This window comes from Theobroma cacao, chromosome 7 (genome assembly GCF_000208745.1).
Source record: "Theobroma cacao cultivar B97-61/B2 chromosome 7, Criollo_cocoa_genome_V2, whole genome shotgun sequence".
NCBI classification, from domain to species: Eukaryota; Viridiplantae; Streptophyta; class Magnoliopsida; order Malvales; family Malvaceae; genus Theobroma; species Theobroma cacao.
The window spans coordinates 5,849,358-5,872,839 of NC_030856.1; the positions used below are offsets into that span (position 1 = coordinate 5,849,358).

At 37.0% G+C, this 23,482-nt stretch overlaps 4 protein-coding genes across 5 annotated transcripts; all 4 read left to right on the forward strand.

Moving 5' to 3' along the window:
* LOC18594079 (E3 SUMO-protein ligase MMS21) lies at positions 1,919-5,806 on the forward strand. Its single transcript, XM_007021530.2, has 7 exons — positions 1,919-2,102; positions 2,181-2,252; positions 2,939-3,049; positions 3,172-3,282; positions 4,702-4,841; positions 5,209-5,294; positions 5,374-5,806. Exons 1-7 carry the CDS (start codon positions 2,007-2,009, stop codon positions 5,583-5,585), a joined length of 828 nt encoding a protein of 275 aa, XP_007021592.1. The 5' UTR covers positions 1,919-2,006; the 3' UTR covers positions 5,586-5,806.
* Positions 6,436-9,832, forward strand: LOC18594080 (uncharacterized exonuclease domain-containing protein At3g15140). Its single transcript, XM_007021532.2, has 7 exons — positions 6,436-6,787; positions 7,639-7,841; positions 8,056-8,136; positions 8,343-8,468; positions 8,547-8,670; positions 9,220-9,413; positions 9,553-9,832. Exons 1-7 carry the CDS (start codon positions 6,524-6,526, stop codon positions 9,554-9,556), a joined length of 996 nt encoding a protein of 331 aa, XP_007021594.2. The 5' UTR covers positions 6,436-6,523; the 3' UTR covers positions 9,557-9,832.
* LOC18594081 lies at positions 10,482-19,381 on the forward strand. The gene is made up of 6 exons (XM_007021533.2): positions 10,482-12,281; positions 12,742-12,882; positions 13,019-14,780; positions 15,726-16,018; positions 16,725-17,575; positions 17,659-19,381. Exons 1-6 carry the CDS (start codon positions 10,866-10,868, stop codon positions 19,073-19,075), a joined length of 5,880 nt encoding a protein of 1,959 aa, XP_007021595.2. The 5' UTR covers positions 10,482-10,865; the 3' UTR covers positions 19,076-19,381.
* Positions 20,109-22,440, forward strand: LOC18594082 (probable 2-oxoglutarate/Fe(II)-dependent dioxygenase). 2 transcript variants are annotated; one of them, XM_007021534.2, is made up of 5 exons: positions 20,109-20,427; positions 20,641-20,803; positions 20,901-21,466; positions 21,550-21,871; positions 21,974-22,440. In XM_007021534.2, exons 3-5 carry the CDS (start codon positions 20,988-20,990, stop codon positions 22,220-22,222), a joined length of 1,050 nt encoding a protein of 349 aa, XP_007021596.2. In that variant the 5' UTR covers positions 20,109-20,427; positions 20,641-20,803; positions 20,901-20,987; the 3' UTR covers positions 22,223-22,440. The 2 variants fall into 2 exon arrangements, with proteins under 2 accessions (XP_007021596.2, XP_007021597.2); XM_007021535.2 differs by lacking the exon at positions 20,641-20,803.

Consider the following 23,482-nt stretch of genomic DNA (forward strand, 5'->3'; position numbering starts at 1 on the left):
ATCGCAAGTCTTCTTGATCAGTAACCTTTTCTTTGTTTCCTTCTTTCCTCTCTTTCTTTTTTTCTCTGTTTTGGTTATCAAAACTATCTCTTTCTCCTATTGCCACAACCACCAGTAGCCTGTACCTCCCATTCTCTTTCTTTTCCTCTTTTCTTTCTTTATCTTCCTTTTTTTTTTTCCTCTTTTTCCTTTCTTTTTCTCAAAAGAAAACTCTTTTTTCTTTGAATAACCTTCCTCTCTCAAGATTTGCGATCAATTTAAAGAACTCCCAACAAAAATTCAAAGCCAACCATGATACTTCAATAAGCAGTACTATCTACCCAAATAGCATATCTTTAATTTTTAGATTTCAAGATTCAAGTTATCAATATCAATTTGAAGCTTAGAGACTAGTTAACTATAGTACTTAATCCCTCAAATATAAGTATTTTCATGAATGTAATTTGTTTAATCTTTCTTCGTGTTTTTCTTTATTGTATTTGGATAATATTCGTTGAGTTTAATTAAATTGGTAAGGTATTCTTTTTAAAATAAATAGTGAAAAATATTTTTCATAAAATGTCCAAATAAAATCAATATCAATTTGAAGCTTAGAGGCTAGTTAACTATGCTACTTAATCCCTCAAAAATAGGTTTTTTTTTTAACATGTATAAAATTTGAGTAATCGTTCTTTTTGTTTTTTTTTTCTATTGTATTTGGATAATATTCGTTGAATTTAATTAAATTGGTAAGGTATTACTTTTTCAAAAATAAATAGTTGAAAATATTTGTCATAAAAACATTCAAATAAAATATTTTCTATAGTTTATCCAAATAACATAAAATATAGATTTTTTTTTGTAAAATGTTTTACACGTAAAAAAGTTATTTTATAATTATTAAATGGTGTCACGGGTCGGAACTTAAACCCAATCCCATGTGACTTTAAGTTCTAAAATTAGAACTTCAATAAGTTTATAAATCACAAACCCATATTCCCAACTCAAAAGACATATCTAATAGATAGTGAAATATTCATGTTTATAATCCTTAGTCTTACTCTATTTCTTACTGATATGGGATCCGTAACATTTCCCCCACCCAATTATGTACTGTCCTCATTACATTGGCTTTTACTCATATAAGAAGGAGACTCTTACACTAGTCTGGGTTTATATTGACCTTGTATCTCTTATAGGAGCTCTACATCAATAAAGATTCGAGTCTACTCTGATATCACTTGTTACGGGTTGAAATTTAAACCTAACCCCATGTGGCCTTAAATTCTAAAAATAGAGTTTGAGTAAATCTATAAATCATGAGTCATGTCACAACATTCACATCAGTAAAAAATGAGGTGGGTTTTGAAAACGTAAATATGGGTCTTCCATCACCTATCAAGCACGGCTTTTGGGTTAGGAGCATAGGCCCCTGATTTATAGGCTTACTTAAGCTCCACACGAGGTTGAGTTTAAGTTTCAATTCGTAACAAGTGGTATCAGAGTAGATTCAAATTTTTACTGATATAGGCTCACTTAAGAGATATAAGGGTCGAGGTAAGCCTAAATTAGTATAAGAATCTCTCTCCTTTATGGGTCAAGAGCCAGTGCAACGAGACATTGCATAATTGGCATCTTACATCAATAAAAAATGAGGTGAGTGTTTAAAATATAAATATGAATTTTTCATCATCCATCAAACATGTTTTTTTTTGTTGAAAAAGTAGATTATAAAACTCTATTTTTAGAGTTTAAGATCACACGTGGTTGAGCTTAAGTTCAGACTCGTGACAAACGGATCCTAATTAAAAAAAAAAACCACCAATTAAGCTCGATATAACTTTAAGAAAAACTCAAAACGATGCGTTTAATAGCATTAAAAACGCCGCGTTTTTGTGGCTAGAATTATATTATTCTTTTCCCTCTCTTTTGCCCCCGCTCCCTCCAAATCAATGGTCCAAAAAATCAAAAACCAGTACTTTCGGCGAAAAAACCCGTAATAAAACCCGACCCGACCAAATACCTAAATGGCGTCGACGTCGGCATCTCTCTCCGACGGCGTCAGTGGAAGAATCAGACGCGCCTCTCCCAACCTTTTCTCTGAAAATCAAGCGCTTGTCACCGTAAGCTTATTATTAGTAAAGTTATAATTTTTTTTGTCTACTTGGTAAAGCAATTTTGAAATTTTTTTCTTTTTTCAGGATATAAGGAAAGCTTTGAATTTGATGAAGGAAATTGCCGTGGATTTAGAGAGAGATAATCAATCCGAGATGGTATTTTTATTTTATTTGCATAATAATATTTACTTTTTTTTTTTAAATTTGTTTCTTATATTGGGTTTCTCATAAACTAATGGGTTATAGTTTTGAAGTGTGAAAAGAAGTGAGGAAATGTGGGATTGAATTGGGTTTTGTTTTTCTCCGATACCCATAAAACCCCATTAAAACCCTTATAATTGTTTCTTATAAATTTAATAAAACTTGTAATCATCGCTTAAACTTTTGTTTGAGTAAAGCCCGAAACAAGATTAGAAAATGATTATATAAATATTTTTTTTTCAATTTTCCGCTTTCGATTGACTAATAAAGTTGATGAATACGGTGGTGAATTAGAATATTTTTGGTTGGGGTTTCAGTTATGGTGTTGTAACTATGTCATGTTGAGTCAGTTCTTTGGTTTGTTAAGGTTTTCGTGGTTTTGGAACGAGTGTTGGATTTTACTTGTAGCTCTCCGGACTGGTTTGTATGTTTCAACCTCTGTCTTTAGTACAGCTTCAAGGTTACTGATCACCCTGCTCTAGAAAAGGGGGTAAAAACAATGTTGAAGAATAAATGAAATAAACAAAACCGTATTTTGTTACTTTAGGTATATGTTGACTTGAAAACCAAAAGTTTAAATTTAATCAGAATTCAAAATCCTTTTTGGTGTAGTAGGATATTGATGGTAGTTCATTTTGTAGGTGAAGCAGCTAGAAGAAGCTGTTGCTGAACTGGTAGAAGCTCATGAAAACTGCCTACATCATTCATCAGCAATTCAATCTGTTGGAGAGGCATATGAACCTGGGACTGAGGTGCATGTTTATTTCTTTTATGCATAATATGTATATTTTTTGGTTTAGTAATATCATTTTGTATAGATGTACTAACACTTACTGAATTAATGTCATCTGTTGCTTGCATGTTTTAACTACAGTTAACTGATTTTAAGAAGTTGCTTGATTCCGAGTTTGAAAAGGTCAAGGCTAGTTCATCTTCAAGTCCACAGAATCATCCACTGATACATCAGTTCCGGCAAGCTGTCTGGGTAGGTATTTCAAACACATCAAGCCAGTTTTTGAAATTATTAAGATGGAAAAAGTCAATGATTGGTTTTTATCCATATGTTGTTTTTATTTCTTCTTATACTGTTAATTAATCTTATTTTGTATTTAGGGTCGAGGTTCCTCTCGGCTTTTGAGTTTGAAACATTATATTGTTTTATATTTATGTATGTAGACAAAAGTATACATGTTTGTTTCTATAGATATGCAAACTAGTAAGGGTAATTTGGTTTTGTCAGAATCATTTCCATCTGGATATATATGCATGTTTGAAATTGATGTTTGGTTTATCTTAGAAGACTGACAATGGGATGGAGGGAGGTGGAAGAAAAGAATAAGAACCTAGTAACTATCAAAAAGAATTACAGAAGATTGTAAAATGCTGAGCAAGTTGAGAATTTTCTCCTGGCCAATGGTCACTGCTTTTGCCTTAAAGGTTAAGATCAATATGGCCTAAAAGTTGCACTTGAAGAAAAGACTATAGAATTTATAGATGCATGATGACCAAAGGAAGCATGTTAAATAACGTAGAGTTTTATTGATATAACCTTGGCCTTTGATTATTGTCTAGTATTAGTACTGGATATTGTTTTTGTTGGAGTCTCATGCCTTAATCTTCAAGAGGAATTTGAAACAACAGATGTCCTACCTAAGCAAAGACAATAAACGTGGTCATGTGTTCTGAGTTTTGATGCATAGGCAATATGGGAGCACTGATCTTCAAAAATGTTACGATGATGTTGTGTTGCATGGTTTATTCACTACCCCTCTTGAGCAAAATCCACTAGAAGAAAGAACAAATAAAGCATAGGCCCATCACATACTTTGTGCTGAAGTTCAGTTTCAATCAGAATAGAGGCAGCTAGGATTAGAATCTAGACCATTTGGTGAAAGAGGTTTTGATATGATGCCAAGAACCACTTTAGAATCTAGATCACCTGGTGAAAGAGATTATTGTATGTGTTTCTGAGAGTAGGTTTTATTCATTAATGAAATCAACAGTTGAGGGACAACTGACAAGTGTCAAAGTGTATTTGAGCTTAGTAAATACATGGCATATGAGATTATGGTCAGTGCTGCTGCTCAGTGGCATTTACAGTGAAATAAGAGTCCTCGGTATTGGTGTGCAGTTATTAGCAATCTGTAGGTCACTTAATCCATGAAGCCCTGGCTCACATCTGCTATACTTGTCAAATGAGAAAAATATGTTTTCGTTTTCTGTCTTTATCTCTCTCATGGAGGAATTGGTGAATACTAGATGCCAGTAGGTATTTTGTGCCACACTGTTTACCAATGATCTTCATCTTTAAGCTTTTATATTTATTGGTAACATGGTTTATTACTATGGTGGATGATTATTCAAGGGATTTATTACATATCCAGTGTTCTTAAATCTTCCTCAGAATGTTCACCATACTGGGCAGCCAATGCCAGGTGAAGAGCAGGAGGATGTTGTCATGACCAGTACGGAGAGCAATATTAAGAATCTTAAATGTCCATTGACCGGAAAGCCTATTACTGAACTAACAGAACCAGTTCGCAGGTACCGTGTAGTTAATTTTTAACAGATCGTTCCAGTGAAAAATAGTATTCTGTTTTATTTGGTTAATTTGTTAATGTTTTTAAGAGATGTGTTTGCTCTTAGTGGAAAATTTTCCTTATTTGTTCCATTGTTTTAGGACAGATTTGCATAAATCTATCTCAGCATCTTAAGTCTCACTGTATTTTGATGGTTGGAAGCATGGTAGTCCTAATTCCCATTTGCTGGAATGCCCTTCAGAAAAATCCTGAAAATTTTAGTTTGCCAACATGATTGAGTTGTTTAGAAACTTGAGTATGCATTGGGACATATTTTTGAGTCTGCCCTTTTGTATCAAATAATATCCAGTATGTTTACTTCTTTGATCCAGCCTGGACTGCAAGCATATTTACGAAAAGAATGCTATCCTGGACTTCATAAAATCCAAGCGTGGCAACGCTAAATGCCCCGTATCAGGTATATACAATTTTATTTTATATTAGAGTTATTGATTCTCTACGGCACCCTCATTCCTGACCATTTCTTCTTCTCTCAGCTTGCCCTAAGATGCTGCAGGCAAAAAGAGTTGTCTGTGACCCATTGTTACTCTTTGAAATTGAGGAGCAGCGCTCATTGAGTAGACAGACTGCTAGAACTGATGTCATAGAAGATTTCACAGAAATGGAGCCTCATGAAGAAGAGTCCACGGAACCAGTTATGCATTTGCAGATAGATATCAAGATGTCGAATCCTCGTGGCCGCTCCTAGCTGATTAGATTTCCTTTGTATAGTCTTAATGCTTATAATTTTGGAAGTGTAATTATGCAGCTTTCTCACTGTAATCCCTTTCTTCTTTCTCCTTCAGTTTCTGACAGAATTTGTATTAGGGAAAGATGTACGGAGTTGTTTTGAATCTCTTTCTGTGTATTCCTTCCTTAAGTGCTGGAACCTTTTGCTGGGCTGGTTATGTTGGTAGGAAGGTTGGCATCCTCTCAAAGCATTCTCTCTCTGTTTAAATTGAAGACTTGCAAACAAGTTGATGAAAACCTTCTAGGATAATGAGGGGATGGCCATGGATACACCGCAGAAGAAATAGAGGAAAGTAAGTGGATGAGATCAAAATTCTAAAGATAAAGATATTATATGTATAACTATGTCTCAGTTGCCTACTAATCATATAAAGTTGCATTAATTACTAGAAATTTTTTAATGGTGAGTTGAAACTGGAAATTTGATATATTAAAATTCATGTATGCTAGTTATATAAGTTGTAATGTATGGATTCGAGAATTCGATCATCTCGACGGGAGTTTTTTATTAATAGATTGTAATGCGTAAATTTGAAAATTTGATTATTTTGATATGAGTTAGGAAACTATCATTAATTTTTATTTAAATGCGATGATTACTTAATTAAATTTAATTTTTGTAATAAGATGCTAAATTTATATTAAATTAATTAAAAAAATATTTGATTTATGTAACTGAGTTTAGATTCGAAAAAATATATTTGATTAGTGGGCAACATAGACAAAAATATAAAATTTTATTTTTAGAATATATATTTATAAAATATATATATATATATAGCCCCTCATACGTAGTGCAGTGTATTTTTCAAAGAAGAAAAAAGGAAATAATTAAATAGAGCTACGAACTAGAAAATCTAATTTCCTTCTGGAACAGAACTTAAGCCACTTCCGATAATGGCTTTCGTTAATAGTACTGGGATTCCTGTTTCTCGAATCTTTGCTTTTTGCAGCCGTTCTCTTTCTTCTCCACTCACAAATCCATTCTTTATTTCTACTCTACCTCGCGTTCCTTCATGCAAGTTTTCCATAACAGCCCAGTTCTCCCCTCCCTCTTCTTCTCCTTCTTCTTCTTCAATGAATACCCAAGTGGGTTTTCGTAGTAGTAGTAGTCGTTGGCGGCCCATGTGTTTGTACTACACTCAAGGGAAATGTACCAAGGTATGCCTGCTTTTGCCCGTCCACTCGTTATTACAGAAGCCACTAAGATTGATTTTCATGGCTTCTTTTGACAATTTCTCGTTTCTCACCATCTGTTCGAGTTAAGTTTTAATGCCTGATTCTTTTTGCCATTTTATATGTGGGTATACTTTAATTCATGCGCTTGTTTATAAGGGTCTACATTTTGAGCTCCATTTCCCTCTTATATTTGCTTTTTGCTTTTCTTTTTAGAGTAAAATCAGGAGATAATAGTTTTGAAGAATTAAAAATTAAAGTTTAACTTTGTGATAACAAAATAGATGATTTAGTTTTGTATAAAATAATTATGTTTGGAAGTATGTTGCATTTTGTTTATTTGCTCAATTTTAACCAAATATGATTTTGTTTATTGTTTTCCTTTTTAACAATTTTTTAGAAAGTATCAGCAAATAGATAAGGGCAAGTAACAGATATAATGATGGAATGAAGCCTTATTTTATTAGGATTATGTGGATTTGCTTGTTCTATATTGGTTTCATAATGGTTAATCCTTTTGTTGGGTTGTATAAGTTTTGAATTGTATATGATCAAGTTGAATACCAGTTTATAGAAAGGTTAGGTTGCAGAGACTTTTCAGTTCTCAGGCTGCATTATTTTAGTTCCCCTCAGACAATGTTACCATGTCTTAAAAGAGCATTTTGATTTGTTTCGTATTACTCTTGAAATCGAATACGACATGCGAATTGAGTGTGGAAATTCAAGGCTCTTGATTTAGTCGTGTTTATGTTTAGATATGGGAAGAAATTATTATTTTTTAAAAAATAAGTTGAGGTATTTTTTGTTCTGATATCTAATTTACTCTTTCATTTCAGATGGATGATCCTTTCCATCTGGAGAAGTTCAGTCATGATTGCTCCAGGGATCTTCAAGTTAATGCCACTTCCATTGAGAAAAAATGCTCTCAAAATAAGGATTTTTTCTTGGTGCTTGATTTGGAAGGGAAAGTTGAGATACTTGAGTTTCCTGTATTGCTGATGGATGCAAAAACCTTGCGTGTAGTGGATTTCTTCCACAGGTTGTTTTTTCTTTACAGTATCTTTGGCACCAGTGGCAATTCATTTTTGGATTTTTCTTTCTATGTTTTTTGTCTTAGTGCATATGCGCTAGCTTGACTTTTACCTTCTTGATACCACGTGTGCATGCGTACATTGATAATAGAGTCACTTGGTTGCAATTGATTTTTGATCTTTTCATGACTATATCTAACTTAAGGGTAAAAATTTTTACAGGTTTGTGAGGCCCTCTGAGATGAGTGAGCAAGCGATAAACAAATATATTGAAGGAAAATACGGCAAATTTGGGGTTGATAGGTAACAGTATTTTACTTCTATTCTATCCTAAGAGCATTAGATGTACAATGTTTGGTGAATGTGGAGAACTGATGGATCCTTTCCCCTCCCAAATCGGTGATATTGGCCATTTCTACTCTGTTGGCAAATTCCTTGCTACAATAACTGCTAGTAGGTATGGCTAACTGATGAGTTATGTATGTAGCTAAAATTTAACTTGATTGTAGAGTCTGGCATGATACAGCTCAGCCATTTGAGGAAGTTATTCAGCAGTTTGAAGCTTGGTTGACTCAGCATCAACTCTGGGAAAAGAAGGGCGGTGGCTCCTTTACTCAAGCAGCATTTGTAACTTGGTGAGTCTTGAAACTCTTGAAAAACTATTATCTATTTCCTCTTTGTCTACTGAAGAATGCTCATTTCTTTGGTATTAGCGGAAACTGGGATTTGAAGACAAAGGTCCCTCAACAATGCAAAGTTTCTGGGATCAAGCTCCCCCCATATTTCATGGAATGGATCAATCTAAAGGATGTGTATCTAAATTTTTATGGGCGTGAGGCAAGTACAAGCTTTAATTGGACTGAGTCATTATATTCTTCTTTCTTCCATTTGATGCATCTTGGAGCTTTAGATAGATAATCCGTGACTGATACTTATTTCCTGAAATGATAAGTTTGATTCTGTGTTCAAATCTTCTCTGCCCAAGGTGGTTAACTCAATGCTGGCTGAACTGGTTTTTCTCCTGATTAAGATTAAGTTCTGTTACTTATATAACTGGTTGTAAAGCATAGCCATAATTTTTCTAAACAATCTTTGGAGAGGAAATAATAATTTTTTTTCCCGATTTAAAAAGGGTACTGAATTGCAGGAACTAAATCTGAAATAATGATCTTGATGGAATACTAGGCACTACGCACTAGCATCACATTTTATATAACATGTTTGTACTTATTTATTATGACCAACCTTGCATTACCCCTCCTTCCCCCTCTACAACAACAACAAATAGAGAAAGATCAAAGTTTCATTTGGTTTTGATTTTGTTTTTTCGTTTAATTGTGTCTTCTTTATTCTTATGTGATATGATTGCTTGATGATGGGTGACAGGCCAGAGGAATGATGTCCATGATGAAGCAGCTTGAAATTCCATCTTTCGGAAGTCACCATCTAGGTATCGATGACACAAAAAACATAGCAAGGGTACTGCAACACATGCTCGCTGATGGTGCAGTTATGCAAATTACTGCAAGGAGATACCCTGAATCTCAAAAAGTTGAATTTCACTTCGAGAATCGTGTCAGGTATCCACAAAGAGCGAAAGGCAGTTTTAAGCTAAATCTAAACTTTTCAACACAATGTTTATTTGTAAATCATGATTATGCAACAAATAGTTTTTTGAATTCTCTACTTTTGACCTTTGATTCTATCTTTGCAATCCAGATGATGTTTAGCTTTTTGGATGCCTTAGTCAATAACTTCCTCGGAGAAGGTTTGAGTACTCCATGAATCGTCAATGACAAGCTGTAGATTGGAAGCTTCCCTCATTGCTTTACTTAATATAGAGCAATATCCAACCATTGGGGGATTAAATTTTGTTATCCCAATAATGTAATCTAGATTCACTTTATGCACATATAAGATTAGGATGTGCTCAATTGTTCGAATCGACATAAACAATGCAAATTTTGAGGATAAAGATTTAAGGTTTCTTACTCGAACTTGATGGGTTTTTTTTCTAACTCTTTAGCATTGTCCTAATAGATTTACAAATTATGTGTTTATGAACTAGAAAATGATGAAATTTGCTTCCAAATTTCAACCCAATTGATGCTAAAATAGGAGAATCCTGGAGTGAAAGAAGTAAAAGATCAGATGGATGTTCAAGTGGCTCCCATGATAATGGATCGGACCAACAATACTTTGGTGAATATCTTCCCTTGTAAAGAGCCGTTGTACCTTCAACCCTACCCCAAAAGCCCCTATACTTTCCTACAAATCAGACCACCCATTTCCCCAAACTTTTGGATATTTCCATCAAAAAAACAAATCTAAACATATTTGGCGGCAACTTCTGCCTTTTTGGTAGGAAAAAAATGTAAAAAATTCACTCATCTTACACATATCCCCACTCTCGAATCCAGCGCGTGATCTCACTCCCCTATTTTGATCAACAATCCCACCCTAGAAACCTCAATCAAGCCACCAATTCCCCCTTAGATGCCACAAGTCAACAACTCATAAAGCTCCTATTGCCCAATAAAATGTTCCTGTCAGCTCACGCCCTTTCCAGGAGAGTGAAGATGAACAGAATAAATTATAACTATAAAAATGTATTAGTATTTTTATTTCTCTAAAACCTTATGCCCTAGTCTGCCTTTTCACCTGAAAGAAAAAAAAGAACCCAAAACTTGAAGCAACTCAAAACCTCAAAGGTTCTTTCTTTTTCGTCCCAAATTGATTTCTAAGCGATTTTACTTGATGGGTTTCTCGTCATTTTCGATTTCCCACTTGGAACGATCCAACTCAGCGTCTCCCCTGGTGAGTTAAGTACTGAGTTCGATCGATTTTATCTACCTTCGAAAATCATTGCTTTATTTGGAGTACCCAATTGAGGAAACTGAAAGATGGATCATTAGTTGAATACCCAGTCTCCTAAATCTTTTAAATTAATATTATATGCAATATTTATGAAACCTTAGGAGAAAATTGATATAGATATTAGAGGTTTTCATATATTTTGTGGGGTTTTGGTCATGCAATTATCACCAGCCTCGGTTTCTTCATCGAAACGGAGTGATTTTGGGCAAAAATCAGGTTCTAGGCTTCGGAAGAAGCATAAGAGATTAGATGCAATATGTGAGGAAGAGTATAATAGGAACCATGGAGAAGGTAATGAGGGGAATGATGGTGATGGGTCAGGGAGTGTGGATTTAGAGCTCCGTAGGAGCTCACGGGTTAGGAGGGCGCCGGTTATATTGGATGTGTCACCTCCGCCTCCAAAGAAAAGGCGGAAGATTGGGAAGAGTGGGAGGTTTGGTCGGGGGAGGAAAAGGTTAGGGCGTGTGAAGGAGGAGGAGGAGGAGGAGGAGGAGGATGGGGTGGAGACAGGGGAGGTGCAGACTCTAGGGAGTTGGAGGTCGAGGTTGAGGACAAGAGGAAGGAATGTGAATGTTAATACGAAGGTGGAGGAGAGGGTTTTGCCGAATAGGAGGAGGAAGCTTTTTGAGGATATAGTTGGGAATGAGGAGGAGGAGGAGGAGGTGGAAGAAGAAGAGGAGGAAGAGGAGGATGAATCAGATGGTGGAGAAATGATGTTAGTGAAATCCAAGAGGCCAGGGAGGGTTAACCCAGCAAATGGTTCAGATAGTGAAGAGGTGGTGGAGATTTGTGGCATCAGAGAAGAAACGGAGGTGGAAAAAGAAGAAATAAAAGAGGATGAGGTAGAGGAAGATGTGCCTGTTTTAGAGAGTGAAAAGAGTCATGGAAATGATAGGGAGGACATGGTTGTGGAGCCTCCTACAGTTTTGGAGAGTGAAATGAGTCATGAAAATGAGAGGGACAGGATGGATGGCTATGTGGTTGAGCTGGTTAAAGAGGATGACAGAGAACTATCAAATTGTATACAATCAGAGGGGGGCTGCATTGGCCATGAAAAAGTTGAAATAAATGAAACAATTGAAACAGTGGAGCTGAGTGAAGAACAAGTGCAACATTTAGAATGTCAGAATGAAGAAGCAAATGAAGAGGATGTTGTAGAAGTAGATAATGTGGCGGAGGAAGTTGAAGATGGTGGTGATCATGATGCAAAAGATGATGGATTGGTGAAAGTTGATGAAAAACCTTCAGAACATAAGAATGATATAGCGGTAGAGCAGTCAAATAAAGCAGCTGCTGAAGCAATTGGCAAGCCACGTATAAAACAGGGGAGAAGGTGTGGATTGTGTGGTGGTGGGACTGATGGCAAACCCCCAAAGAAGTTGGTTCAGGACGTAGGGGATAGTGAAAATGAAGCATACAGCTCTTCAGCTTCAGAGGAACCAAACTATGACGTTTGGGATGGGTTTGGTGACGAACCTGGGTGGCTTGGTCGTCTCCTTGGTCCTATAAATGATCGTTATGGTATTGCTGGCATTTGGGTTCATCAACACTGTGCTGTATGGAGTCCTGAGGTACAGTTCTATTCTTTTCCCTTTTATATTCCTCTTTTTCAAACTTAATTTATTAATTTATCTCGTTCCTGGTATCGGTGGATACATATGTGTAAGCATTCATTATATACATATACATGCTGATGTTTCATCTATTCCTCCTTGGTCTGCTATATGATTTTATAAGCATTTTGGATGTCCACTGTCATTACCGTAGCTTGTTTTTTGAGCTGTTGATACACCTTGGGCTTTTACCCTAGCTTCTCGACCATTTGTAGTTTCATGCTTAGTATATCTCAATTTCCACTTTTAATAATTGACTATGTATATGCTGACAATTCTCTTAGTTTTTATCCTATATGATTTCAGGTAATTAAAAGAATTGGTTCTGGAAGTTTACAATCTCTATCACCCATTAAACTCTTCTTAATTCATCCTTATTCCGCTGCATCTCCCTTTTCATCGATGTTCCTGTCTGTAGGTTTATTTTGCCGGCTTGGGATGCTTAAAAAATGTTAGGGCAGCGCTTTGTAGAGGAAGAGCATTAAAATGCAGCCGATGTGGGAGGCCAGGAGCAACAATTGGATGTCGTGTTGATCGGTGTCCGAAGACATACCACTTGGTTTGTTTCTTGATATCTTTTTTCCAAAGAAATCTCCCTTAACGCATCCTCCCCTTCCCTGCTGCTCAATTTTTGTTCAAGAAATAGATAGAGCTTCTTGTTGCTTTCCAATTGATGAAATTCTACTTTTTGGCAGCCTTGTGCAAGAGCCAATGGCTGTATATTTGATCATCGCAAATTTCTCATAGCCTGCACTGATCATCGGCATCTCTTCCAACCTCCTGGTATTCAATATTTAGCCCGGATAAAGAAATTGAAAGCTAAGAAAATGAAGTTGGAAATGAGGAAAGTATCAAATGACGCATGGCGAAAGGATATTGAAGCTGAAGAAAAATGGTTGGAGCATTGTGGTGAGGATGAAGAGTTCTTGAAACGTGAGGGCAAGAGACTTCATCGAGATTTGTTAAGAATAGCACCTGTCTATATTGGAGGCTTAGAGTCTGAGAGTGGGAAATCATTTGAGGGATGGGGATCTGTTGCTGGCTTGCAGGATGTTATCCGATGCATGAAGGAAGTTGTCATCTTACCACTGTTGTATCCTGAGTTCTTTGACAATCTGGGCCTTACACCTCCCAGAGGTGTTCTTTTGCATGGCTATCCAGGAACGGGCAAAACTCTTGTGGTGCGCGCATTGATTGGTTCTTGTGCTCGTGGCGATAAACGTATTGCATATTTTGCCCGCAAAGGTGCTGACTGCTTAGGAAAATATGTTGGTGATGCTGAGCGCCAGCTGAGGCTCTTGTTTCAGGTTGCTGAGAGATGCCAACCTTCTATAATATTCTTTGATGAGATAGATGGCTTAGCACCTCGACGGACAAGGCAGCAAGATCAGACACATAGTTCAGTTGTGTCCACATTGCTTGCTCTGTTGGATGGTTTGAAGTCCCGAGGTTCAGTGGTGGTGATAGGTGCAACTAATCGCCCTGATGCTGTTGATCCTGCATTGAGGAGGCCAGGGAGATTTGATCGAGAGATTTATTTTCCACTGCCATCATTGGAGGACAGGGCTGCAATCCTTGAACTTCATACTCAAAAATGGCCAAAACCGGTTGCTGGATCTTTGCTCAAATGGGTTGCAAGAAAGACGATAGGGTTTGCTGGTGCAGATTTGCAGGCTCTTTGCACTCAAGCAGCTGTTGTTGCTTTGAAGAGGAATTTTCCTTTGCAGGAAATTTTGTCTGCTGCCGAAGAGAAAACTCCTAGTGCTAAACGTGTTCCTCTTCCTACTGTCACAGTTGAGGAGCGGGATTGGTTGGAGGCTTTGTCATGTTCCCCACCTCCTTGCTCACGTAGAGAAGCAGGAATGGCTGCTCATGATTTAGTTGCCTCTCCTCTTCCTACCCATCTCATCCCTTGTCTGTTGGAACCATTATCCACCTTGCTTGTTTCTCTTCATTTGGATGAACGCCTCTGGCTGCCACCCCTTCTTTCTAGAGGCGGGGCAGTGATTGAAAGCGTGATTGTTTCCACTTTGGATGACAAAAGACTGCCCAAGGATCATTGGTGGTCCCATGTTCATGACCTTCTTCAAGAAGCAGAGGTTACTAAGGAGATAGAGAGAAGGTTATCACGTGCTGGAATGTTAATAGGAGAGACTAGCTTTGCTGATTATGATGCCGTCATAGGTGATATTGGTGATGATGGTGTCAAGTTTGAACCTTCAAAAGTGCGTAATAGCAGCACATGCTCTAATTTGTCACGGAATACCTATTTTACTTCAACGAAGAAAACAGGGTTTCGGATATTAATTGCTGGAAGTCCTAGGTCAGGCCAAAAGCATCTTGCTTCTTGTCTTCTTCACTGTTTAGTTGGGAATGCTGAAATACAGAAAGTTGATTTAGCTACAATTGCACAGGAAGGACAGGGTGACTTGATTCAGGGAGTAACTCAAATTTTAAGTATGTTCCTCATACTTTATCTTTTTGTTGTAGCTAGCATTAGTTTTTTGGGTAATATCTGGTTTATTTTTAAAGTAACATAAGATAGATGATGAATGCACACCTCTATTCTTTCACACCTGTGTTTCCCCACCTCCTTTTTGCCATTTATGCTTTGAATCGTGTTTTAAGCTGCTTGGCAGTTCTATAATCTAGGAATATTTCTTGTCATTTCTGTCTAGGTTGTTAGTTGGAAATATGGGTTAACGGTTTCCTTGGAGCTGAGTGGCTGTATTTTTGGACAAAGAAACAAATAGAAACATCCCTTGCTTTACTTAAAAAATTTTCTTGTACTAGACACATGAGATGGTTGTCAACAACTACTGCAATAGCTTCCACAGCCAGTATAATATCTGATTTATATTTATATAATCAATAGTTGTGTTGATTTATATTTGATATATACCTCTTGATTGCCATAAGATCAGGGTTTCATTATTAAAATAAACTGGAAGCTTAACATCTAAGCTAAGCTTGGAACCATTAAAGGCCTCATTGAAAGAACAACTAACAAGGCTTGGACTATTACCTCATGAAAATGAAACTAGTGGACCATAGCTACTACCTATTTAAAAAATTGGAGTTTACTCTGTACATTGGTTTCTGGAAAGTTTAATTATGGAGTGTGTAGTGCCTATCTAACATGTAAGTTAACTAAATGGTGACGGAGTCTGTGGAGATTCCTAAAGATCCATGCTGAAATTAAAGTCATGTAAGTGGATTTAATTGATTTTTGGGCTTACATTTTATTTATCTTCTTGTAGTCTGTATTTTTAATGATGTGTTGGTGAGCATTTATGACAGTGACTAAGCTCAAAATAAAGTTCTTTGTGAATGTTTAGAGTTCAGGTTACTTGATCTAATTCACTTGAAACATCGTTACAAACTATTCAAATTCCATGGCAGTGAAATGTGCAAGCATGGGGTCATGTGTGGTATTTATGCCAAGAATAGATTTGTGGGCTGTGGAGACCGTTAATCAAGTTGCTGAGGAGAGTGATTTGTCTTCAACATTCCATCAATCTCCCATGGAGGAAGATCCTCTACCTGTTGAAAAGGAAAGTGGATTCTCTCTGCGGCAATCTGAGTTGGCAGAGACAGCAGAGGCTATCGCTGCTGTTCAAATCATCTCACATGCGTGGAGCTCATTTGTTGAGCAAGTGGAATCAATCTGTGTGTCTACATCCTTGATAATTCTGGTAGGAATTATTTTCATTTACTTATTTACTTACTTGCATTTCAGGATCCAATACTTTATTTGTTGCTTGAGTAGCTATGCTCTACCGTGGAGCTTAGAATGAAAGAAGTTTTTTTGCTTTGATTAAAAGAAATTCATACGTTTGATCTAGTTCGGCTATCATATTTTCATTTTCTATTTTCTTCAACAGTTCCTTGGGTTGCTTGGATTATGATTTGGCTAATGTCAGGTCGGACATATTAGCACTTGCTTGACATTGATTTCTGAGTGTTTGGACTGTAATTACTTACCTAATGAACTTTCTACCATTTTAGAGTAAAGGTTAATTTGACTTTGTTACTGATTAGCAGCTTGTTGTAACTTGAATGGTTCAGGTAGAAGTGGAGAGTTGTCTGACCTGCATTTGAGAAGCTCTAGGTTAAGCTCTGTGGATATGACATAAAGTGGATTGACTGATCATTTAAAAGTATTAACTTGAAACATGGTGCTTGAAACTTCATACTTGGGCCCTTTTACTTAATTAGGACATTGTGAAGCCATTTGTTACAAATGTGTTAGTTTTTCAGTCTGATCCCTTATTCAATCAGAACTTTATCTATTAAGATACAAGCCCCCATCCCCCTCTTTCTTCCCCTTATTCGTTCTCTTACCGCCTTCGCATCTCTTGTAAGCATGTCTAACTCTTAACGCTTCTTATCTATCAACAGGCTACTTCAGAAGTTCCACATCTGGAACTCCCTGATAGAATAAGGCAATTCTTTAAGAGTGATCTACCAAATTGCAGTCAGAAAACTACATTAGAGCACACAGTACCCAGATTCTCTGTGCATGTTGGCAGGAACTTCGACCATGATATGGTAATCAAACTATCTGCTGCAGAGTTATCAAGGGATATCCTTCAACCGTTTGTTCATTTAATTCATCAAAGATCTCATGTTCATGAAGATTTCAGAACAAAAAATTCTGCTGAAACCTATGCAGCTGCAGAAAATGACCATATATCTCATGGTTTGGCTTGTGAAGTAAGGGTTGGATCACAATCTTGTGGTGATCTGTCTGTTACAGTGCCAGCAGCACCAACCAACAGTAGAAATTTGAAGGGGAAAGCAAGCTTGATGCTAGCAATATCTTCATTTGGCTATCAAATTTTGCGATATCCTCACTTTGCAGAGCTTTGCTGGGTGACATCAAAACTTAAAGAAGGTCCTTCTGCAGACATAGGTGGTCCCTGGAAGGGCTGGCCATTTAACTCATGTATCATTCGTCCCGCCGACTCATTAGAAAAGCCAGCTGTTGCTTGTGGCTCCAGCAACATCAAAACCAAAGAGAAATTTGGTTTGGTCAGAGGTCTGATTGCTGTTGGTTTATCAGCATACAGAGGCTTGTACACATCACTTAGAGAAGTTTCCTCTGAGGTACGGGAGGTTCTTGAGCTCCTAGTTGGGTGGATTAATGCAAAAGTTAACACTGGAAAAGACAGATACCTGTATGTTCGTATTTTATCTCAAGTTGCTTATCTGGAGGATATGGTTAACAGCTGGGCATATTCACTGCAGAGGTACCCTTATTCTCATTCTTTGTATTACTGGTTGTTTCATATATATATGGATTATCATCTAACAAGACTTGATTCATTTGCAGCTTAGATCAGGATGCTCAAATAAAAGCAGCAAGCCCCAAACCATACACTTTGGGTTCTCCAGATAATCATTTTACATGTGTGAATAATCCAGATCGCGTTCAGGAATTCAGGCCTGATGTTTCTAACAGAAGTTGCCCTGAATCTGAAGGTCTGGGTGCAAACACTAAGGAATTCGCCATGCAAAATACTGATTTCATTGACTTGAACAAAGAGGATGATGATTGTGCTGCTAATCATGAGGGAAAAGTTGCACTTTTTGCAGAAGGTGCACAGGGGACAGGCCTAACTGGTAATACTACTTCAGAGGAGCATCTTAATTCTTCTGTGGCAAACGAATCACTTGTTCATTTAGACAAGCAGAATGGGACAAATTCTGGACTTTGTGGGTCAGAAAGTACTAAAAATCCTATGGTTGAGGGACAGTTTGATGTGCAAAATAAAGACAGTATTGACTTGAATGAGACAGCTGGTGATTGTGCTCCTAGTCATGAGGGAAAAATTGCTGCTGACCAAGAAGCTGTGGAGCTGGTACGCCTGGATGGTAATACTACTTCCATGGAGCATCATTGTTCTGTGGCCAACCAACCAGTTGTTTATGTGGCCAAGCAGAATGGAACAAATCCTGGACTGTGTTGGTCAGAAAGTACTGGAAATCCTATAGCCGAGGGAGATCCTGGGTCGTCAAAACAATCTAATGGATTTGCACCAAGTGAATCTTTTCTTTCTGAGAATGGATTCTGTAGTTCAGATGAAGTGGACGGTACAAAGTTCCATGTCACTGGGAACGCTTGCAACCAGATTAATGCTTCTGAAACAAAGATCATTATCACATCTGCAGATGGCAAGCCCAAAGACTGTGAACATAGAGAAGATCCCTATTTCTCTTCAAGCAAAACTGCTCTTCCAACTGAATCAGGAGTTACATGCATGTATCAGTGCTGTTCTGACTGCTTACATACCCTCCTTAGTTTGATGCAAAAAGTTCTGCTTCAACAACTGAAATCAGATGGGAGCCAGTGGACAGTAGATGATGTTCATGATACAGTTGCATCAATGTCTGTGGATCTTCTTTCAGCGGTTAGGAAAGTTTATGCTGCTGGATATAGCAGCAATAAATTTGATGAAAACCTGAGACTTGAAAATGATGGAAAGTTATCCAAGTGTCAAGAGTGGAGCAAATGTCGATGCAAAAGCTCAGAAAATAGTTTAGTTATTCCGACAGAATGTAGCTGTCACTCTTTAGGCACCACCTTTCCAAACATTGAATTCATGTTTGATCCAAAATTTGTTTACAGAGATGGAGTGATGGTTCCCATAGATTCTAACAAAGAAGTTTCTTTTCACTGTAAATTCAAGACGTTGTGCCTTTGTTCTCTTATAGAGTCTATATTAATGACAAAGCAGCCTTTCGATTGAATTTGGCTTTTACAGTATCAATTGTCGTGCTGTGGCAAGGTGAGTTTCTTTGGAGAGTTTAAAAATCAAATTTTGTTGGCTGAGCATTTGCTAAGGCAGTATCATTTCTTCTTCCTGAGGCATAGTAGAATGGTACAATGGTACTACTTTCTTTCCCACTCAAAACTGCTTCCCCAAGTTTTGGTTTCCTGGGTAGAGGCTAACCTATATACCATGTAAATATCATCCGAGGTTAGACCTTTGATTACTGTAAGTATGCTTTCTTATGGCCATTAAATAATATATACCTCTGGAGGTTTGTCATTCTGGTGCTTCTTGTCTTATTGCACTCTTTTCTTCTATCACTACTCTATAATTGCGACTTTTGATTTTGATGATCCTAACCGCTGCAATTTGAAGGCTCAAATTTGGACATTATCATTATTCGAAATTTTCATCTTCTAAAGTGCTTAATACTTTTGCTCCTTGAAATCCCTGAATATGTTATTTATGCATATGGTGACATTTAAATAGGGTTTCTCTTAGCTCTCTATGGAACTATATTTCTATGCTTGCCTCGAAGAGCAATAGAAATTCCCTGCTGCTGCTGCTGCTGGATAAAGATATTGCAGCACTGTTTCGGACAAGTTACATCAGAGCTGCTTCATAAATGAGCATGCTCTTTTAGCAGTGATCTTTCAAAGTTGAGTAGTGCTGATTTGTTTGCTAATAGTAGCACTATTTGTCAGCAACCTTCTCAACATAAATATGGTATTCTTCAAAACTAAGTTGGAACAAATGGTTGATAAAATGAATGAATTCAACACAATCATACAAATGCAGGAAAAGAAAATTTTAACATAAAATATTACAGATGGAAATTATATATAAGTTATAGAACAATGGAAACCTCTTTGGGGAAATTCTATTTGAGGCTTTGAACTCAAACCTATGGGTTGTTTTCTTTTGGGTGCAGAGAAAGAAAGCTTATAGAAAATATGTTGAACTGAAAAACTAAAGAAATGGTTGCCAGAACTACGTACCAAAAAGAAAAAGGATAAAGCTATATGATACTCGTAATTACAGGATAATAAACCAACGGTTCATCAGAAGAACTAAATGCAGTAAGGGCAAAAGAACAAAGGGTATTCGCTGCTGCTGGTGCTCTGAATTGATCAATTTGTATACATGTGTAATAAGAACTGATCCCAATTAACCAAAAAGCCCAACCCAAAATTTGGAAAGGTAAATATATAAAAAGCTTGGGCTTCCCGTCGCTCGTTTTGCTGTTACCAGCTTCTGGAGTTCCATGATTTGTTAAAGACTTGTCTGTCTTGACCAAGCTTTCTTCGAAGTTCGAGTAATTGCTGCAGGTCAGTCTTTTGTTCTTTTTCTTCAATATATTTTTTCAGCGATATAGAATTGAGAGATTGTTGATATAATTTAACTCTGAGGAATTGTCTAATTCTGTTTTCATCATTGCAATTCGAAAGTTCTGCCGAAATAAACATATACGTCTTAATCCGGTTTTGATACATTCTATGTACACAATCATAGTTAAATAGCTCAGTTTATTTGATATGTAGGACTAGCTAACCCCAGATTCCAAAAAGTTTTTCTGCCAAAGAATGATCAAGGAATATGATCAAAGCAATTGATTTCTAAGGCAGAGTTGTCTAGCTTGTTGACATCTAATCTGAAAGTATGCTGAAAATAACGTATGGGTTTTAGCTCTTAATCTGGTTTTGGGTAAGTTGTATCCGTTCAATTATGGTAACATTGCTCAGTTGCTATGATATGTGGGATTGCCAGATTATCTGACCTGGATTCGGTGTTGGCTTTATAGGTTAATAGCTAACCAAGAAACTTGAGAAAAAGGGATTGAAAGGCTGAAGCCACACCCATCATTGATCATTATCGTTCTTTGTGGAAAATGGAAGGGGCTGTAAGGGTGCAAATCCTCTCACAGGCAGGGATTTCAGAGGTTCCATCACAATATATCCAACCACCTGAGAACCGGCCCACACCTGTAACCAATACTAAAACTAGTTTGAGCTGCGACAATGTCCCTGCAATTGATCTATCTCATAAAGAAAAGTCTGTCATAGCAGCCATTCAAGAGGCTTGCCAAGAATTGGGAGCTTTTCATGTTATCAACCATGGGGTTCCTACGAAACTGATGGATGATTTGAGGAGATCCTGTCTTTCTTTTTTCAATGATTTCCCAATGGAGGACAAACTTAAATATGCTTGCCAGCCCAATTCTGCTGCCTCCCAGGGTTATGGTAGCCGTATGCTTGTAAGCTCTGAAAATGACACCGTGTTGGATTGGAGGGACTATTTTGATCACCATACTCTCCCTCTTTCACGCCGCAATCCGTCCTTTTGGCCCCATTTTCCACCTGAATACAGGTACATCAATTGTTTCATTTTCTACAGCAATGACATTGATTGATATTCTTTAGGCATTCTGTACTTAATTTATGTTTCTGTAGGGGATTGGTGGCAGATTATAGTGATGAGATGAAAGTGTTGGCTCAGAGACTGTTGGGGTTGATATCTCAGAGTTTGGGACTGAAGGCATCCTGCATAGAAGATGCGATTGGGGAATTCTATCAGAACATAACAGCCAGTTACTATCCTCCATGTCCACAGCCAGAGCTGACATTGGGTCTGCAATCCCATTCTGATATGGGTGCCATCACCCTTCTAATACAGGATGATGTGGGTGGTCTGCAGGTGCTCAAGGATGGAAAGTGGCTTACTGTTCATCCTCTGCCAAATGCCATCCTTGTTCTTCTGGCTGACCAAACTGAGGTGTTACTCATCTTTTTAATATTCTATTGATACATCAAACTTTGAATACGAATGTTGAGGATCATAACTAATTGATTTATTGGACACTTACCTTGCCTGCAGATTATAACCAATGGAAAATACAGAAGCTCTGTGCATCAGGCTGTAACAAATGCCAGTAAAGCCCGTCTCTCGATCGCGACTTTTCATGACCCAGCTAAGGCAGTCAGAATATCCCCTGCCGCTGATCTTCTGAGTGAGTCTTCCCCACCTCGCTACGCTCCAGTTGTTTACGGAGACTATGTGTCATCATGGTACTCAAAGGGCCCTGAAGGAAAACGAAATCTTGATGCACTCCTGCTTGACACTTAAAAGTATCGGAAATGCTTGCTCTCTCTGCACCTTGACCCTTGTAATTAATTCCTGTGGAAGAAGCATCACAACTACTCAGTTCCCCCGTATGCCTCCTCGTTTTTTTTTTTCTCAATTAAGAACTCCTTATTTTCATAATTCCAATATTTAAGCCATTCTTCTGCATTGCATGCAATAAAGTGACAATAAGAATGATCAATCCTTTTTTTGCTCTGGCCTGATTCGTTCCTCTTCTCCCTTTTAGTATGTTGGAATATCGTATTGACATAAAGTTTGAGGTTTGCATTCCCTCTTCCAAAATTACCCATTAAGCAGCACTGCAGCAGCCTTAGAAGCATGGTGATTAGATGAACAGACGAATACAGATGTTGAGGCAACAATCGAATACTTAACATCATAATGTTGCATGTGTTTTAGGCAGTGAGAAGGGTTAATGAATAATGACAAGGAAGAAAAGAACAGAAGCTTTCTTCTCCTGCTTCTCGACCCCCTTCATGCAGCCTGTTATTATGGTCATTGAAATTGACTGAAACAATTATGTTTCCCTGTAGAAATTATTGTTGTGAAAACAGGTTCCTACATTGCTCAGGGATGAAATTGTCTGGGCTTTACCGTAATATGCAATTGCATATCTGTACAATTCTGCTTCAAAAAAAGTCTTTTTTTGGTTCAAAAGTATATTGCACTTTGCAATGATGCATCAGACCCTCTATTATGCAACATTGTCATTTTTATAATCAACCCCTTCAAGGGTAATTAAGATAAAATACTACCACACATTAAGTTTTAATCGAAATTTCAAGCGGATTCATTAATTTTTTAAAAAAACACTTCGTCTCAAAAGAGTAAACACCGTTAACAAAAATTATGAAAAAATTAAAATGTTTTTCTGATTAATTTAAAATATTATTATCATATTTTTTTTTAAAAAAAAATAGAGAGCATATATGGGTGCTCTCCAGCTCCCCAAGAAAGGGGAGCATCGATTTGGTGCTCCCCTCTCTTGGGAAGCACAAGAATTTTTTTTTTAAATTAATAAAAAATATATAATAATAATTTTTAAAATTAATAAAGAGTAAAATTGATCGGTGTTCTCTTATTTTTTTCAAATTAATAAAAAATTAGTAAAAATGATATAATAGTAATTTTAAAATTAATAAAGAGTAAAATTGATCGGTGTTCTCTTATTTTTTTCAAATTAATAAAAAATTAGTAAAAATGATATAATAGTAATTTTAAAATTAATAAAAAGTAAAATTA

What these genes read in the sequence shown, in the direction of transcription:
- LOC18594080 (XM_007021532.2), top strand. Translation starts at nt 6,524, where the DNA reads ATGGCTTTCGTTAATAGTACTGGGATTCCTGTTTCTCGAATCTTTGCT. An exon ending in GGCAAATTTGGGGTTGATAG is followed by an intron (nt 8,137 to 8,342) that starts GTAACAGTATTT and finishes ACTTGATTGTAG; the next exon opens with AGTCTGGCATGATACAGCTC. An exon ending in TAAATTTTTATGGGCGTGAG is followed by an intron (nt 8,671 to 9,219) that starts GCAAGTACAAGC and finishes GATGGGTGACAG; the next exon opens with GCCAGAGGAATGATGTCCAT.
- LOC18594081 (XM_007021533.2), top strand. Translation starts at nt 10,866, where the DNA reads ATGCAATTATCACCAGCCTCGGTTTCTTCATCGAAACGGAGTGATTTT. An exon ending in GTCCGAAGACATACCACTTG is followed by an intron (nt 12,883 to 13,018) that starts GTTTGTTTCTTG and finishes ACTTTTTGGCAG; the next exon opens with CCTTGTGCAAGAGCCAATGG. An exon ending in CTACATCCTTGATAATTCTG is followed by an intron (nt 16,019 to 16,724) that starts GTAGGAATTATT and finishes ATCTATCAACAG; the next exon opens with GCTACTTCAGAAGTTCCACA.
- LOC18594082 (XM_007021534.2), top strand. Translation starts at nt 20,988, where the DNA reads ATGGAAGGGGCTGTAAGGGTGCAAATCCTCTCACAGGCAGGGATTTCA. An exon ending in CATTTTCCACCTGAATACAG is followed by an intron (nt 21,467 to 21,549) that starts GTACATCAATTG and finishes ATGTTTCTGTAG; the next exon opens with GGGATTGGTGGCAGATTATA. An exon ending in TTCTGGCTGACCAAACTGAG is followed by an intron (nt 21,872 to 21,973) that starts GTGTTACTCATC and finishes CCTTGCCTGCAG; the next exon opens with ATTATAACCAATGGAAAATA.
- LOC18594079 (XM_007021530.2), top strand. Translation starts at nt 2,007, where the DNA reads ATGGCGTCGACGTCGGCATCTCTCTCCGACGGCGTCAGTGGAAGAATC. An exon ending in CATATGAACCTGGGACTGAG is followed by an intron (nt 3,050 to 3,171) that starts GTGCATGTTTAT and finishes TTTTAACTACAG; the next exon opens with TTAACTGATTTTAAGAAGTT. An exon ending in CTAACAGAACCAGTTCGCAG is followed by an intron (nt 4,842 to 5,208) that starts GTACCGTGTAGT and finishes TCTTTGATCCAG; the next exon opens with CCTGGACTGCAAGCATATTT.